The sequence below is a fragment of the Schistocerca nitens genome, chromosome 2 (genome assembly GCF_023898315.1).
Source record: "Schistocerca nitens isolate TAMUIC-IGC-003100 chromosome 2, iqSchNite1.1, whole genome shotgun sequence".
NCBI lineage: Eukaryota > Metazoa > Arthropoda > Insecta > Orthoptera > Acrididae > Schistocerca > Schistocerca nitens.
The window spans coordinates 965,167,280-965,184,825 of NC_064615.1; the positions used below are offsets into that span (position 1 = coordinate 965,167,280).

General features: G+C 42.7%; 1 protein-coding gene across 1 annotated transcript in view; it reads left to right on the forward strand.

Annotated features, from left to right (window-relative positions):
• LOC126237286 (UDP-glucosyltransferase 2-like) overlaps positions 1–17,546 on the forward strand; it is a 107,887-nt gene that overhangs the window by 59,631 nt on the left and 30,710 nt on the right. The window contains exons 3-4 of the mRNA XM_049947232.1: positions 1,079–1,257; positions 4,176–4,635. Of these exons, the coding sequence (XP_049803189.1) occupies positions 1,079–1,257; positions 4,176–4,635 (639 nt within the window). The remainder of the gene's footprint in view (positions 1–1,078; positions 1,258–4,175; positions 4,636–17,546) is intronic.

A 17,546-nucleotide genomic window follows, 5' to 3' on the forward strand; every position in this document is an offset into this window, starting at 1 on the left:
CACTGTGCCAACTTATAACTAAATCTGAGGGGGGTGCGATGGGGATGTTCCCTTGTTAGAATAATTCCAGATCTTTACTCGGTATAACGATCCTTGGTTAATGTGATACAGAGTGGGTGAGGTGAATGGTAAGGCGCTGGGCACATTAAATGCAAAAAAAGACCTCATTTAACATCATTTATTAAAACATTAATTAAAGTCCGCTTCACCCAGAACAATAAAGTATTAATCAAAATGGAAGATTTAAAAAATTACTATCTAACCTGTCTCAACATTGAAATATAGGAAGCAATGATTACATAACTCATTAAGCCAAAGTTCAATTACAGTGTTAAGGTACAAATTCAAGAAATAATTTTTCTCCAGCTCTCACGAGCATTCAACTCTCTCTCTATACTGATTGACCTTTAAAAAGTTTTAAGTGCAATATCAAGATAGTTAATCATATTCAGAAACAATGTAGTCACATCAAAGGTATCAAAACAATAAAATAAGAAAAATGTGAAGTTCTAGACATGTCTCTCAAGTAATGATTAACTGTTGTAACGGCCAGAGGCCCCTTTCAGAACCAGAAGAAATAACTTCCAGGATTACTAAACATCGTTAAGACTAATCTTGAATTCACTTACGTAATGTAAATCTGAACAGGACTGAGCTTTAAAGTGACGCAAGTCACTTCAGGCAATCAGTACAATAGACGGGTATCAGTACATAATAGTTACTTACATTAATGGCAGAACGGTCCTTTCTCCGCCAACTGCCCTGGCCTCTCGCTTCCGACCATCCGCCACAAATGTTACAGGCTGCCTCTAAATCGATACTAACCTCCACCTCCACAGACATTGCTACAGCTGGTGCACGGCGCACCGACAATCGAAACCAGGAATTCTGTGACGGAAATGCAGGTTCTTTAAGCGGCGCCAAATTAGAAGACTTGCACCAGGATAGAAGCCAATCGACAATATTATATACTCTTTTTCTTCATAACGACCTGTGCCACTTATCCAGTAAGGTGCTGGTTGCGTTGCACGTACACTAACCGGCGATTAAATGTCCTATTCTTGTGTTTGACCTTCAGATTTCTCACGAGAACCTTACGGAAGTCGACGCGTCTGTGGGATACAAAACACATGGCGAGTTCGACTTCGTTTCAATGGCGTCACAGTCACCTCTGGAGAATATTCCATTCGTTCGACATTACGCAAAAACAATAGTTCCAGCGCAGCTCAGCGATCCCGCAGTACAGGACTTCATCAGGTGAGTATTTTTCTCTCAGCCAAAGATTACATTTAAGTGTATAGTGTTGTGTATTAAAAATAGGAGGAACAGTTCGGGTACCGTCGACGAGACAAAGCACAAGGCTCTAAGCACTATGGGACTTAGCATCTGAGGTCATCAGTCCTCTAGACTTAGAACTACTTAAACCTAACTAACCTAAGGACATCACACACATCCATGCCGGAGGCAGGATTCGAACCTCTCACCGCAACAGCAGCGCGGTTCCAGACTGAAACGCCTAGAACCGCACGGCCACAGCGGCTGGCCAAAGCACAAGCTCGAACTGGGCTATGACGGAAAGGGCAGGGGTGCCCCGGTGTTTTTACAAGTGAATAATTCCATAATACACCTGGAGCAGCTATGGGAAACTACGGGTAGTGTAAATGTAGATAGAGTTCCTGTTCGGTCTTCTCACGAGATCAGCTGTAGCATTTGTGTTCTATATGTCCTGTTTATTTCACTATTGTTCTGCAAAGTTTACTGCCGCCTCTATGAAGAACTCTTACTATCAAGTTTCTTACAAGCTTGATATGGCTCTGTATCTTTCTTTGCATCCCGCAACTTTATTCCTCTAGTTGGGTAAGATTTTGTCAACGCATCCATAGTCCACTTGGTGGATCTTACTAACACTGTCTCTCTCTCTCTGCTATGCGTCTGGGATAGAACAGCTGACCTCTCCTAGCTCGATTATCATTTATTACACTGTATTCAAATAAAACAACTGGTGTTGACACTCAAGCAGCTACTGGGAAACTTCTCGCGTTTGACCTTCGAGTTACTCTGTAGTTCTGGCCGGCATTTACTAAGGATTACCTCTATGAATTGTAGCCACGACATTTTCTGTGCTCGCTCTGATCAATTCTTTGCTTTAAGTTCCTTTATAAAATAACCACAGGTTTCAAACTTTTACATACTGAGTATTTGTCACTGCTTGGTGCGTCCCTCGTCTCCTCTCACGGTTGGTCTCTAATCCCAATACTAGTTACGGTTGTGCAATGCATCTCTCTAAGACAATTTAAGCGCAATGAACTCTATTCTGTGTTTTCTATAGTACAACCCCCTGGATCTCTACATTACTTCTTCCAGGAGTCGATATATTTCCTCTGTTTCACCTCGTAGTAGTGATATTTCAACAGCCTCAAACGACGTCGTTTTACATTATATGGCTTCGTCAAAAAAATTCAAAATTTGTAAACTCACTTTTTCCAGAGGTGGTTTATAATATCTAAGTTTCCCAATCGCTCAGTTGATCGCTTCACCAGTTTCACTTTTCACTTTAGCATCTAATGTAGTTTCGCTCTCCTTGACGGAATCTAGCGCCTGCTGGAGATGCACAACTCACAGCTTCTTCAGTGTCACTTTCTTTGAGCCCACAGCTCGTGGTCGTGCGGTAGCGTTCTCGCTTCCCATGCCCGGGTTCCCGGGTACGATTCCCGGCGTGGTCAGGGATTTTCTCTGCCTCGAGATGGCTGGGTGTTGTGTGATGTCCTTAGGTTAGTTAGGTTTAAGTAGTTCTAAGTTCTAGGGGACTGATGACCATAGATGTTAAGTCCCATAGTGCTCAGAGCCATTTGAACCATTTTTCATTTTCTTTGACATCTAATTTCAAAGCAGGTCCGTGTAAACGCCTTATATTATTGCTGATAGCAGCTAACTATTCCGAGAGACATGCTTAAAGGTTTTGGGCTCTTCTTCAAATTCTCCCTCCGAGTTTCCGTGAGATTTTTCGTTACAGTCTGCTTTTCATATCTTCCAATAATTCTTTGATTATTTCTCTTCCCTCTTGTTCCTCCTTTTCCTTTCGCGCGTACTTTTCTTGTTTCTCTTCTTCTCTCTTTCTCAAATACATATTGAAAACTGTCGACATCTTTTCCCCGTCAATCATTTTAGAGGAATTGAAAATGCTTCTAGCGCAAAAAATTCTAAATAGCGCCCTGACAATACCATATCCAAAAGTAGTTTTGTGTACCGGTATCTATTCATTAAAGAATGTGTACATAACAAATACACTGTCAGTCATTTACAATTATATTTAAATCCTTAAACTGCTCAATTATTTAAGATTTTGCTGTTGTTCCTTGTTTCAGTTAAAGTCACATACTGCCACAACCAAAGTGAATTTAGACACATGGAATTACAACCATTTTTACCAAGACCACAAAATCGTCACCACATATTAGCAATAAATTCCCTAAAGTTACATTCAAAAGGGTTAACACTCGCTAGATTAATCACCTCTATCCGTCAATTAAATCCGCACTTTGATAACGTCCACTTCTTGCACGAAAATTTGATTAGCAGCAAGCCACCCACGCCTGTTGAATTTGTCTTGCTATTATTGCAGCCTCTTGCTTATCGTGCCAAGTGACGCCTCATTACTCTGAAAATGGGCTCTAAGGGAGTGCACAAGTAAATTAAAACTTCAGAAAAAGAAAGATTCGAATTGTGGTCGTACATTCAAACAAGCAATATATTTATTTTGCATTTCTGTTTTTTATATTTTAGGTGATAATTAAGACTATGACAATCCTCCGTATGTTACCCAACGTCTATTGTGGCCACATAAATTAATTTCTTTCTCACGTACCAGCCGCACTGTAAATAAACCGCATATCTGAGTAGGAGAGAAAATGTTTCTGATTCGTATGACTCGCACTTGATTGGCTAAGTCAATGCATTTACAGACGAAGCCAACAACAAGGATCACATAAGGGCTTGTTTTCATGAATGTCAAAAAAGGAGGTACGTCAGAGATGCTGAAGTAAGTTACCACTCCAGGGGAAAACTTGTGCGTACATACAACAGTTTTATGTTTCTGTAATACGATGCGTACATTACACACATTCGAAGGGTACAATTGGTGACCGTGTGCACTGAACTATGATAACCTGTTGCAGGAGGAACCACACCTTCGACGTGGTCATCATGGAATGGATAACTTACCAAGGCTACTACGGACTGGTACACAGAGTCGGTTCCCCACCTCTCATAGGCATGATCACACTGTCGGCGTTTTCGCCTGTGTACTACTCAATGGGAAATCCCATGAACCCTGCATACATACCCGATGTATGGGTGGGGTTCTCGGACCACATGACCTTCTGGGAACGCGCGTACAACGCGCTCTTCTACCTCAGATGCTATTTCCTGTGGTACTCGGAAAATTTGCCAGAGCAGGAGGTCTTCATGAGACAGTACTTCGGTCCTGAACCACCTCCGGTGTACGAGACGGAACGCAACTTCAGCCTCCTCATCATCAACAACCACTTTACTATGGAGTACCCTCGTCCGCACTTGCCCAACGTCATAGAGATCACCGGTGTTCACGTAGAGACGCAGACCAAACCACTGCCAAAGGTGAGTCAGAAATTACAGTTCTTCATGTCATATAACAAGTAGTTTCGCTTTAATCGGAATGTATACACAGACCCAACACCCTATACAAGGTGTTAGTTGCGTAAGTAAAGATATTTTTTTAGTGACTAAGGGCAGTGTACTGAACAATATTACATCAGTATTTACAATACTGGACATTAAAATTTCTACACCAAGAATAAATGCAGATGATAAACGGGTATTCATTGGACAAATATATTATACTAGAACTGTCATGTGATTACATTTTCACGCAGTTTGGGTGTATAGATCCTGAGAAATTAGTATCCACAACAACCACCTCTGGCCGTAATAATGGCATTGATACGCCTGGGCATTGAGCCAAACAGAGCTTGGATGGCGTGTACAGGTACAGCTGCCCATACAGCTTAACACGATACCACAGTCCATCAAGAGTAGTGACAGGCGTATTGTGACGAGCCATTTGCTCAGCCACCATTGACCAGACGTTTTCAATTGAAGAGAGATCTGGAGAATGTGTTGGCCAGGGCAGCAGTCGAACATTTTATGTACCTCGAAAGGCCCGTACAGGACCTGCAACATGCGGTCGTGCATTATCCTACTTAAATGTGGGGTTTCGCAGGGATCGAATGAAGGGTAGAGCCACGGGACGTGACACATCTGAAATGTAACGCCCACTGTTCAAAGTGCCGTCAATGCGAACAAGAGGTGACCAAGACGTGTAACCAATGGCACCCCATACCATCACGCCGGGTGATACGCCAATGTGGCGATGACGAATACACGCTTCCAATGTGCGTTCACCGCGATGTCGCCAAACACGGATGCGACCATCATGATGCTGTAAACAGAACCTGGATTCATCCGAAAACAGGACATTTTGCCATTCGTGCAGCCAGGTTCGTCGTTGAGTACACCATCGCAGGCACTCCTGTCTTTGATGCAGCCTCAAGAGTAACCGCAGCCGTGGTCTCGGAACTGATAGTCTATGCTGCTGCAAACGTCGTCGAACTGTTGGTGCAGATGGTTGTTGTCTTGCAAACGTCCCCATCTGGTGACTTTGGGATCGAGACGTGGCTGCACGATCCGTTACAGCCATGCGGATAAGATGCCTGTCATCTCGACTGCTAGTGATACGAGGCCGTTGGGATCCAGCACCGCGTTCCGTATTACCCTCCTGAACCCACCGATTCCATATTCTGCTAACAGTCATTGGATCTCGACCAACGCGAGCAGCAATGTCGCGATACGATAAACCGCAATCGCGATAGGCTGCAATCCGACCTTTATCAAAGTCAGAAACGTGATGGTACGCATTTCTCCTCCTTCCACGAGGCATCACAACAACGTTTCATCAGGCAACGCCGGTCAACTGCTGTTTGTGTATGAGAAATCGGTTGGGAACTTTCCTCATGTCAGCACGTTGTAGGTGTCGCCACCGACGCCAACCTTGTGAGAATGCTCTAAAACGCTAATCATTTGCATATCACAGCATCTTCTTCCTGCCGGTTAAATTGCGCGTCTGTAGCACGTCATCTTCGTGGTGTACCAATTTTAATGGCCAGTAGTGTACTTCGTTTTCAATCTAATAATTATAGCTATTACATGTAGCAACTGGAATTTAACAATGCTTAATTTCCCCTGGACAGCAGTTCAACTGTTGAAGTATGACTGCGTGGAATGCGTGTATACTGACAGGCGTAGTCCACTTAGAAAGTACACGTTTGACTTCAGAAGCTCGGAACTACACAAAATCATGCATACTTGTGGAATAATGATCATAAAGAAACAAAGGTCTGTGTCATTTTTATACAAAACGCTGCATTCTACCACAAGCTACATCTTAATAGAAAGAAAAAAGATAATAAGATACCAATACCATAGTAGGGAAATAAACAGTAATTCAAGGACGTCAGTGTATCATTACATTTTCAAACAACAGTGCCAAAAATCCTCTGCCTAAAATAATTCAAATAGCGCAAAACACACATCTCCTACATACCTTATAGTGCGTATTTTAGTTTTGATATTGCAGACGCGGGATTTCGATAAAGTGGTTAAAACAAAGTGGACGAGAACAATGTTCACACCTCACTAGAGCTACGTTTTTACATTCTAAATCACTTTCGCATTCAAATAATCCAATACCAAAAGCCACGCTAATCATATGTTCACATCGTGATGTGGGTATGTGAATATCATAACCTACTTTTCGCCTAGCGTATTGCGACATAGGCGCATACTTTGGTGCAGAAAAATGATTTTAAATCACAGAGTGAAGTCTGATTGTGAACTAATGATCACTTGAGGTTTGGCACATCGTAGTCGTATAAAAGCAACAATCATTCTGATATAGAGCTTACATTGCCGAAAGAAGCAAACATCAAGGGATTGGCAATATTTTATTGTTTTCAATGGCAGTATCTTCAGCATAACATCTTTGTTTGGAAAACTTACGTCTAGAAGGGCACGATCTCCATGACCTGACCATGAGTCACATAGTAGTAGGCTCTTTCCACTTGTTACAAGTTTGCGAAAGACTGAAGTCAGAAAACGTTTGATCTGTTCTTTAGTCATTTTTCCATTTTTGTTTGCCTTCATATGAATGTATGGTAGGCGGGTTGTTTTGTAAGATCCTTTGAAATTTGTGGACTGAAAGTGCCTTTCGCCTCTCGAAAACAGATGTACAACTTGTTTGCTAATCTATTTGTCATTGATAAAGTCATATCAATTGTGCAGCTTTAGGTAGATCTGTATTCAGACTGCAACTCACTAGCTGTAGTCTTCTCTCCTCTGTGAGACAATGTTGATAATGAGGACTTGACTCTGATCACAGTTCTAAACATTTTCTTTATCCACACCCTGTTCCGTCATAAACTTGTTCACTTTCTCCACAAACCGTTGTGCTTCTGCCGTCTACTTTTTTTTTTTTTTTTTTTTTGTGTCTACTGACTGGTTTGATGCGGCCCGCCACGAATTCCTTTCCTGTGCTAACCTCTTCATCTCAGAGTAGCACTTGCAACCTACGTCCTCAATTATTTGCTTGACGTATTCCAATCTCTGTCTTCCTCTACAGTTTTTGCCCTCTGCAGCTCCCTCTAGTACCATGGAAGTCATTCCCTCATGTCTTAGCAGATGTCCTATCATACTGTCCCTTCTCCTTATCAGTGTTTTCCACATATTCCTTTCCTCTCCGATTCTGCGTAGAACCTCCTCATTCCTTAGCTTATCAGTCCAACTAATTTTCAACATTCGTCTCTAGCACCACACCTCAAATGCTTCGATTCTCTTCTGTTCCGGTTTTCCCACAGTCCATGTTTCACTGCCATACCATGCCGTACTCCAGACGTACATCCTCAGAAATTTCTTCCTCAAATTAAGGCCGGTATTAGATATTAGTAGACTTCTCTTGGCCAGAAATGCCTTTTTTGCCATAGCGAGTCTGCTTTTGATGTCCTCCTTGCTCCGTCCGCCATTGGTTATTTTACTGCCTAGGTAGCAGAATACCTTAACTTCATTGACTTCGTGACCATCAATCCTGATGTTAAGTTTCTCGCTGTTCTCATTTCTACTACTTCTCACTACCTTCGTCTTTCTCCGATTTACTCTCAAACCATACTGTGTACTCATTAGACTGTTCATTCCGTTCAGCAGATCATTTAACTCTTCTTCACTTTCACTCAGGATAGCAATGTCATCAGCGAACCGTATCGTTGATATCCTTTCACCTTGTATTTTAATTCCACTCCTGAATCTTTCTTTTATTTACATCATTGCTTCCTCGATGTACAGATTGAAGAGTAGGGGCGAAAGGCTACAGCCTTGTCTTACACCCTTCTTAATACGAGCACTTCGTTCTTGATCGTCCACTCTTATTATTCCCTCTTAGTTGTTGTACATATTGTATATGCCCTGCCTGTCCCTGTAGCTTACCCTCACTTTTTTTCAGAATCTCGAACAGCTTGCACCATTTTATATTGTCGAACGCTTTTTCCAGGTCGACAAATCATATGAAAGTGTCTTGATTTTTCTTTAGCCTTGCTTCCATTATTAGCCGTAACGTCAGAATTGCCTCTCTCGTCCCTTTACTTTTCTTAAAGCCAAACTGATCGTCACCTAGCGCATTCTCAATTTTCTTTTCCATTCTTCTGTATATTATTCTTGTAAGCAGCTTCGATGCATGAGCTGTTAAGCTGATTGTGCGATAATTCTCGCACTTGTCAGCTCTTGCCGTCTTCGGAATTGTGTGGATGATGCTTTTCCGAAAGTCAGATGGTATACCGCCAGACTCATATATTCTACACACCAACGTGAATAGTCGTTTTGTTGCCACTTCCCCCAATGATTTTAGAACTTCTGATGGAATGTTATCTATCCCTTCTGCCTTATTTGACCGTAAGTCCTCCAAAGCTCTTTTAAATTCCGATTCTAATACTGGATCCCCTATCTTTTCTAAATCGACTCCTGTTCCTTCTTCTATCACATCACACAAATCTTCACCCTCATAGAGGCTTTCAATGTATTCTTTCCACCTATCTGCTCTCTCCTCTGCATTTAACAGTTGAATTCCCGTTGCACTTTTAATGTTACCACCGTTGCTTTTGATGTCACCAAAGGTTGTTTTGACTTTCCTGTATGCTGAGTCTGTCCTCCCGACAATCATATCTTTTTCGATGTCTTTACATTTTTCCTGCAGCCATGTCGTCTTAGTTTCACTGAACTTCCTATTTATTTAATTCCTCAGCGACTTGTATTTCTGTGTTCCTGATTTTCCCGGAAGATGCTTGTACTTCCTCCGTTCATCTATCAACTGAAGTATTTCTTCTGTTACCCATGGTTTCTTCGCAGCTACCTTCTTTGTAACTATGTTTTCTTTCCCAACTTCTGTGATGGCCCTTTTTAGAGATGTCCACTCCTCTTCAACTGTACTGCCTACTGCGCTATTCCTTATTGCTGTATCTATAGCGTTAGAGAACTTCAAACGTATCTCGTCATTCCTTAGTACTTCCGTATCCCACTTCCTTGCGTATTGATTCTTCCTGACTAATGTCTTGAACTTCAGCCTACTCTTCATCACTACTATATTGTGATCTGAGTCTATATCTGCTCCTGGGTACGCCTTACAATCCAGTATCTGATTTCGGAATCTCTGTCTGACCATGATGTAATCTAATTGCAATCTTCCCGTATCTCCCGGCGTTTTCCAAGTATACTACCACCTCTTGTGATTCTTGAACAGGGTATTCGCTATTACTAGCTGAAAGTTGTTACAGAACTCAATTAGTCTTTCTCCTCTTTCATTCCTTGTCCCAAGCCCATATTCCCCTGTAACCTTTTCTTCTACTCCTTCCCCTACAACTGCATTCCAGTCGCCCATGACTATTAGATTTTCGTCCCCCTTTACATAATGCATCACCCTTTCAATATCCTCATACACTTTCTCTATCTGTTCATCTTCAGCTTGCGACGTCGGCATGTATACCTGAACTATCGTTGTCGGTGTTGGTCTGCTGTCTACTCTGATTAGGACAACCCGGTCACTGAACTGTTCACAGTAACACACCCTCTGCCCTACCATCCTATTAATAACGAATCCTACACCTGTTATACCATTTTCTGCTGCTGTTGATATTACCCGATACTCATCTGACCAGAAATCCTTGTCTTCCTTCCACTTCACTTTTCTGACCCCTACTATATCTAGATTGAGCCTTTGCATTTCCCTTTTCAGATTTTCTAGTTTCCCTACCACGTTCAAGCTTCTGACATTCCACGCCCCGACTCGTAGAACGTTATCCTTTCGTTGATTATTCAATCTTTTTCTCATGGTAACCTCCCCCTTGGCAGTCCCCTCCCGGAGATCCGAATGGGGGACTATTCCGGAATCTTTTGCCAATGGAGAGATCATCATGACACTTCTTCAAATACAGGTCACATGTCTTGTGGATACACGTTACGTGTCTTTAATGCAGTGGTTTCCATTGCCTTCTGCATCCTCATGTCGTTGATCATTGCTGATTCTTCCGCCTTTAGGTGCAATTTCCCACCCCTAGGACAAGAGAGTGCCCTGAACCTCTATCCGCTCCTCCGCCCTCTTTGACAAGGCCGTTGGCAGAATGAGGCTGACTTCTTATGCCGGAAGTCTCCGGCCGCCAATGCTGATTATTTATCAAAATTTAGGCAGTGGCGGGGATCTAACCCGGGACCGAAGACGTTTTGATTATGAATCAAAGACGCTACCCTTAGACCACGGGTACACATTTATGAATACTATTACAATCGTGGCATCAAATTCCTATTATAAACTATTGACGCGATGTATATGCATTAAAGGCAAATAAAACTCCAGATTAACTCTAAATTACGTGCCGAGCAAAAGCGAACAGGAGCTCTTTTCAAAAGAAACAGATTGTAGCAATTACAAACTACAAAAGAGCATTTACACAGAAGAGCCAAAGAAACTGGTACACCTGCCTAACAACATGTACGGCCCCCGCGAGCACGCAGAAGTGCCGCAACAAGACGTGGAATGAACCCTACTAATGTCTGAAGTAGTGCTGGAGGGGAATGATACCATCAATCCTGCAGGGCTGTCCATAAATCCGTAAGAGTACGAGCGGGTGGAGATCTCTTCTGAATGGCGCGTTGCAAGGCATCCCAGATACGCTCAATAATTTTCATGTGTGGGGAGTTTAGTGGCCAGCGGAAGTGCTTAAACTCAGAAGAGCGTTCGCGGAGCCACTCCGTAGCAATTCTACACGTGCAGGGTGTCGCATTGTCCTGTTGGAATTGCCTAAGTCTGTCGGAATGTCCTATGGACATGAATGGAGGCAGGTGATCAGACTGGATGCTTACGTACATGTCATCTGTCAGAGTGGTATGTAGGCGTATCAGGAGTCCCATATCACTCCAACTGCGCGCGCCCCACATCATTACATAGCCTCCATCAGCTCGATGACATGCAGGGATTCATGGATTCAAGCGGTAGTGTCCATACCCGTACACGTCCACCTTCTCGATATAATCTGAAACGAGACTCGTCCGACGAGGCAACATGCATCCAGTCACCAACAGTCGAATGTCGGTGTTGACGGGCCCAGTCGAGGCGTAAAACTTTGTCTCGTGCAGTCATCAAGGGCACACAGGTGGACCTTCGACTCCAAAAGACCATATCGATGATGTTTCGTTGAATGGCTCGCACGTTGACAATTGTTGATGGCCCAGCACTGAAATCTGCAGCAATTTGCGTAAGTTTTGCACTTGTGCGACGTTGAACGATTCTCTTCAGTTGTCGTTGGTCTCGTCCTTTCAGGATCTCTATCCGGCAGCAGCGATGTCGGAGATTCGATGTTTTACCGGATTCCTGGTATTCGTGGTACACTCGTCAAATGGTCGTACGGAAAAATCTTCACTTCACCACTATCTCGGAGATGCTGTGTCCCATAGCTCGTGCGACGACTATGTTCAAACTCACTTAAATCTTGATAACTTGCCATTGTAGCAGCAGTAACCGATCTAACAACTGCGCCAGACACTTCTTGTCTTAGATCGGCGTTGCCGACCGTAGCGCTGTAGTCTCCTGTTTACATAATTCTGTATTTCAATACGTGTGCCAATACCAGATTCTTTAGCTCTTCAGTGTAATATGGCAATTTGATGAAGAAAGGTCGTTTGGATCTACAGTTCACTATCTACATGTGCAAATATTAGCACTAGAAGTGTCTAAAATGGTTGGGTTAGACAATTTCAAAGCTTCGATATTTTTATCGAGAATCTTAAGGCTGAATATGGCATTTCATTCAGGCATATTACTGCATAAATCACTCATAAGGACATAGAAGACAATAAAGTTCAAGCCATTAGTCAGGAAGAATCAATACGCAAAGAAGTGGGATACGGAAGAACTAAGGAATGACGTGATACGTTTGAAATTCTCTAACGCTACAGATACAGCAATATGGAATAGCGCAGTAGGCAGTACAGTTGAAGAGGAGTGGACATCTCTAAAAAGGGCCATCACAGAAGTTGGGAAGGAAAACATAGGTACAAAGAAGGTAGCTACGAAGAAACCATGGGTAACAAAAGAAATACCTCAGTTCATTGATGAAAGGAGGAAGTACAAACATGTTCCGGGAAAATCAGGAATACAGAAATACAAGTCGCTCAGGAATGAAATAAATAGGAAGTGCAGGGAAGCTAAGACGAAATGGCTGCAGGAAAAATGTGAAGACATCGAAAAAGATATGATTGTCGGAAGGACAGACTCAGCATACAGGAAAGTCAAAACAACCTTTGGTGACATCAAAAGCAACGGTGGTAACATTAAAAGTGCAACGGGAATTCAACTGTTAAATGCAGAGGAGAGAGCAGATAGGTGGAAAGAATACATTGAAAGCCTCTATGAGGGTGAAGATTTGCCTGATGTGATAGAAGAAGAAACAGGAGTCGATTTAGAAGAGATAGGGGATCCAGTATTAGAATCGGAATTTAAATAAGGCAGAAGGGATAGATAACATTCCATCAGAATTTCTAAAATCATTGGGGGAAGTGGCAACAAAACGACTATTCACGTTGGTGTGTAGAATATATGAGTCTGGCGGTATACCATCTGACTTTCGGAAAAGCATCATCCACACAATTCCGAAGACGGCAAGAGCTGACAAGTGCGAGAATTATCGCACAATCAGCTTAACAGCTCATGCATCGAAGCTGCTTACAAGAATAATATACAGAAGAATGGAAAAGAAAATTGAGAATGCGCTAGGTGACGATCAGTTTGGCTTTAAGAAAAGTAAAGGGACGAGAGAGGCAATTCTGACGTTACGGCTAATAATGGAAGCAAGGCTAAAGAAAAATCAAGACACTTTCATATGATTTGTCGACCTGGAAAAAGCGTTCGACAATATAAAATGGTGCAAGCTGTTCGAGATTCTGAAAAAAAGTGAGGGTAAGCTACAGGGACAGACAGGGCATATACAATATGTACAACAACTAAGAGGGAATAATAAGAGTGGACGATCAAGAACGAAGTGCTCGTATTAAGAAGGGTGTAAGACAAGGCTGTAGCCTTTCGCCCCTACTCTTCAATCTGTACATCGAGGAAGCAATGATGGAAATAAAAGAAAGGTTCAGGAGTGGAATTAAAATACAAGGTGAAAGGATATCAACGATACGGTTCGCTGATGACATTGCTATCCTGAGTGAGAGTGAAGAAGAATTAAATGATCTGCTGAACGGAATGAACAGTCTACTGAGTACACAGTATGGTTTGAGAGTAAATCGGAGAAAGACGAAGGTAGTGAGAAGTAGTAGAAATGAGAACAGCGAGAAACTTAACATCAGGATGAAGTTAAGGTATTCTGCTACCTAGGCAGTAAAATAACCAATGGCGGACGGAGCAAGGAGGACATCAAAAGCAGACTCGCTATGGCAAAAAAGGCATTTCTGGCCAAGAGAAGTCTACTAATATCTAATACCGGCCTTAATTTGAGGAAGAAATTTCTGAGGATGTACGTCTGGAGTACGGCATGGTATGGCAGTGAAACATGGACTGTGGGAAAACCGGAACAGAAGAGAATCGAAGCATTTGAGGTGTGGTGCTAGAGACGAATGTTGAAAATTAGTTGGACTGATAAGCTAAGGAATGAGGAGGTTCTACGCAGAATCGGAGAGGAAAGGAATATGTGGAAAACACTGATAAGGAGAAGGGACAGTATGATAGGACATCTGCTAAGACATGAGGGAATGACTTCCATGGTACTAGAGGGAGCTGCAGAGGGCAAAAACTGTAGAGGAAGACAGAGATTGGAATACGTCAAGCAAATAATTGAGGACGTAGGTTGCAAGTGCTACTCTGAGATGAAGAGGTTAGCACAGGAAAGGAATTCGTGGCGGGCCGCATCAAACCAGTCAGTAGACTGATGACAAAAAAAAGTCCTCTAGTACGGTTAGTATCTGCTAATACACTGGCCCTCGACTGTTTGAAGTGGAGACAACTCATAGTCACTTTGTCTAGAGTGTTGCCGTTGGTCTGGAGATGGACGTCGTGTACTGCTTGAACAGCCATCTTCAGGTTCAGGTTTTTCCTGTTCTTCAAAACCAGTGTATCTATTCAACGTAGCATCAAGTATTTCTACATCTACATCTACATTCATATTCCGCAAGCCACCCAACGGTGTGTCTTCCCAATATATTTCTGAATTATTATATAATATATTTGCGAACTCTGTTTGTCGACCCCGATTTCATTTCCATATTCATCACGTCACTACTTCGTCCCTAATATCTGGACCACATTCGTAGGAGTAATTCTTTTAATGATACCACTGTACACAGTAGTCCACAAGCGAACCTTCCAAAAGATACATTCACACTGCATGTGTGCCATTCACCGGAACTCGGGCACTTGTTAGTGCTGCTACAACATGCCACCGTTCGATGGTGCTTGCAAACAAATGCGAAGTTTTTGATGGAAATGACACATATCACTGTTGTTTCTATGATCAAGTGTTAGTGTAAGCATGGTTTCGTGCTGTTCCGAGTGTTCGAGGTCAAAGGTGTCCATTGTTAGTAGTACAGTTAGGTTTGTGCAGAAAACATCAGGTGGTAATTATCTGTTTGGGGGAAGACTGCTAAACGTGAAGAGGGAGAGGGAAAAATTAATACACTGAAATGGGTACCAATGACCACAATATCCGCATTTGTACTCCTAACACCATGTATGTGTAGAGAAACTTGTATTCATTCCTAAACCTGTCATCCTGACCTCCTCCTTGGGATGCTGGGCTCTTCCTGCCATGAGCCGCTATAAAGTGGGAGTGCTGAAGAAGTAACATCTCCCTGAAAAACCTTGGTCTAACTGACCCAATTAGTAGTACCTCGCGAGGGCCTTTATCTAGAAGAAAGAGCTCTCTCAGTTGCAGGTGATACATGGAGGAAGCAGGAAGACAGCAATTGTTCCAGGAATTTCAGGAGATTGATATTGCAGCTGTGATACAACTTGCAAACGTGTGAGGAAGACTTTAGCGGATTCATTATTGCGTCGTGGTAGGCACCAGGAAACCACCGCATTACCCCTCCATAGTAGAGGTAGTTGTCTGCTAAAAGTTTCGTGATTCCTTCCTGGATAAAATATTCTGGAGGTAAAATAGGTCCTCACACTCAGCGAGCTGCAGATAGGTATTCATTCCAGCTGACATATGATCGTGAGATATTTTAGCAACTAAACTGATGCTTAAAAATATGTCTATTGTTTAATTTCCAGTCTCTGTTGCACGTTTTTATACTATGACTAATTTCAATATTCCTGGATCATTTTTCCATCGTTTATTTCCCAGCCTCAGTTGCGTATTTTTATACACAAATGAAAAAAAAAAATAGCATCACCTCGGTTCCGAGAGTTCCGGAACCTGTACAGAAAACTGGAATAAATATCAACATAAACATCATTTACACCCTTTTTAATGCTCATGGAAACCACACATTGCATGTTGTGCCACCATGCAGAGAGGCCTTCAGAGCTGGTGGTCGAGATTGCTGCACACACCGGTACCTCTAATACCCAGAAGCACGTCCTCTTGCATTGATGCATTCCTGTATTCGTCGTGGCTTACTATCCACAAGTTCATCAAGGCGCTGTTGGTCCATATTGTCCCACTCCTCAACGGCGAAGATCCCTCACAAGGGAACCTCCCCATCGCACCCCCCTCAGATTTAGTTATAAGTTGGCACAGTGGATAGGCGTTGATAAACTGAACACAAATCAATTGAGAAAACAGGAAGAAGTTGTGTGGAACTGTGAAAAAATAAGCAAAATATACAAACTGAGTAGTCCATGGGCCACATAGGCAACATCATGCACAATGTGAGTTCTAATGCGCTGTGGTCCCGTGGTAGCGTGAGGAGCTGCAGAACGAGAGGTCTTTGGTTCAAGTCTTCCCTCGAGTGAAAAGTTTACTTTATTTTTGCATAGTTATTATCTGTCCGTTCGTTCATTGACGTCTCTGTTCACTGTAATAAGTTTAGTGTCTGTGTTTTGCGACCGCATCGCAAAATCGTGCGATTAGCAGACGAAAGGACGTGCCTCTCCAATGGGAACCGAAAACATTTGATCGCAAGGTCATAGGTCAACCGATTCCTCCACAGGAAAACACATCTGATATATTCTATACGACACTGGTGACGGCATCTGCGTCACATGACAGGAATATGTTGTCGACCCACCTAACTTGTACACTTGGCGAATAGGTAAAAAGATTCCTCTACCTTGCCCGATTTAGGTTTTCTTGTGGATGTGATAATCACTCCCAAAAAAGTGATGAAAACATAAGAGTTTGTCACATAAACTGAAAATAAAAACATTAAACTTTGCACTCTATGGAAGATTTGAACCAAGGACCTTTCGTTCCGCAGCTGCTCACGTTACCACGAGACCACGGCGCTCCTCTGTTCCCAGTAACCTTGATGTTGCTTATCTTCCCGTGAACTACTCAGTTTGTATATTTTGCTTATTTTTTTCACAGTTCCACAACTTCTTCCTGTTTTCTCAATTGATCTGTGTTCAGTTTTTCAAGGCCTATCCACTGTGCCAACTTATAACTAAATCTGAGGGGGGTGCGATGGGGAGGTTCCCTTGTCAGAGTAGTTGGTGGGTCAGGTCGTCCATAAACAGCCCTTTTCAATCTATCCCAGGTATATCAGATACGGTTCATGTCTGGAGAACATGCTGGTTAGTCGAGCGATGCAGTTATCCTGAAGGAAGTCATTCACAAGATGTGCACGATGGGGGCGCGAATTGTCGTCCATGAAGACGAATGGCTCGCCAATATGTTGCGGATATGGCTGCACTACGGGTCGGAGGATGGTATTCACATATCGTACAGCCGTTACAGCGCCTTCCATGACCACCAGCG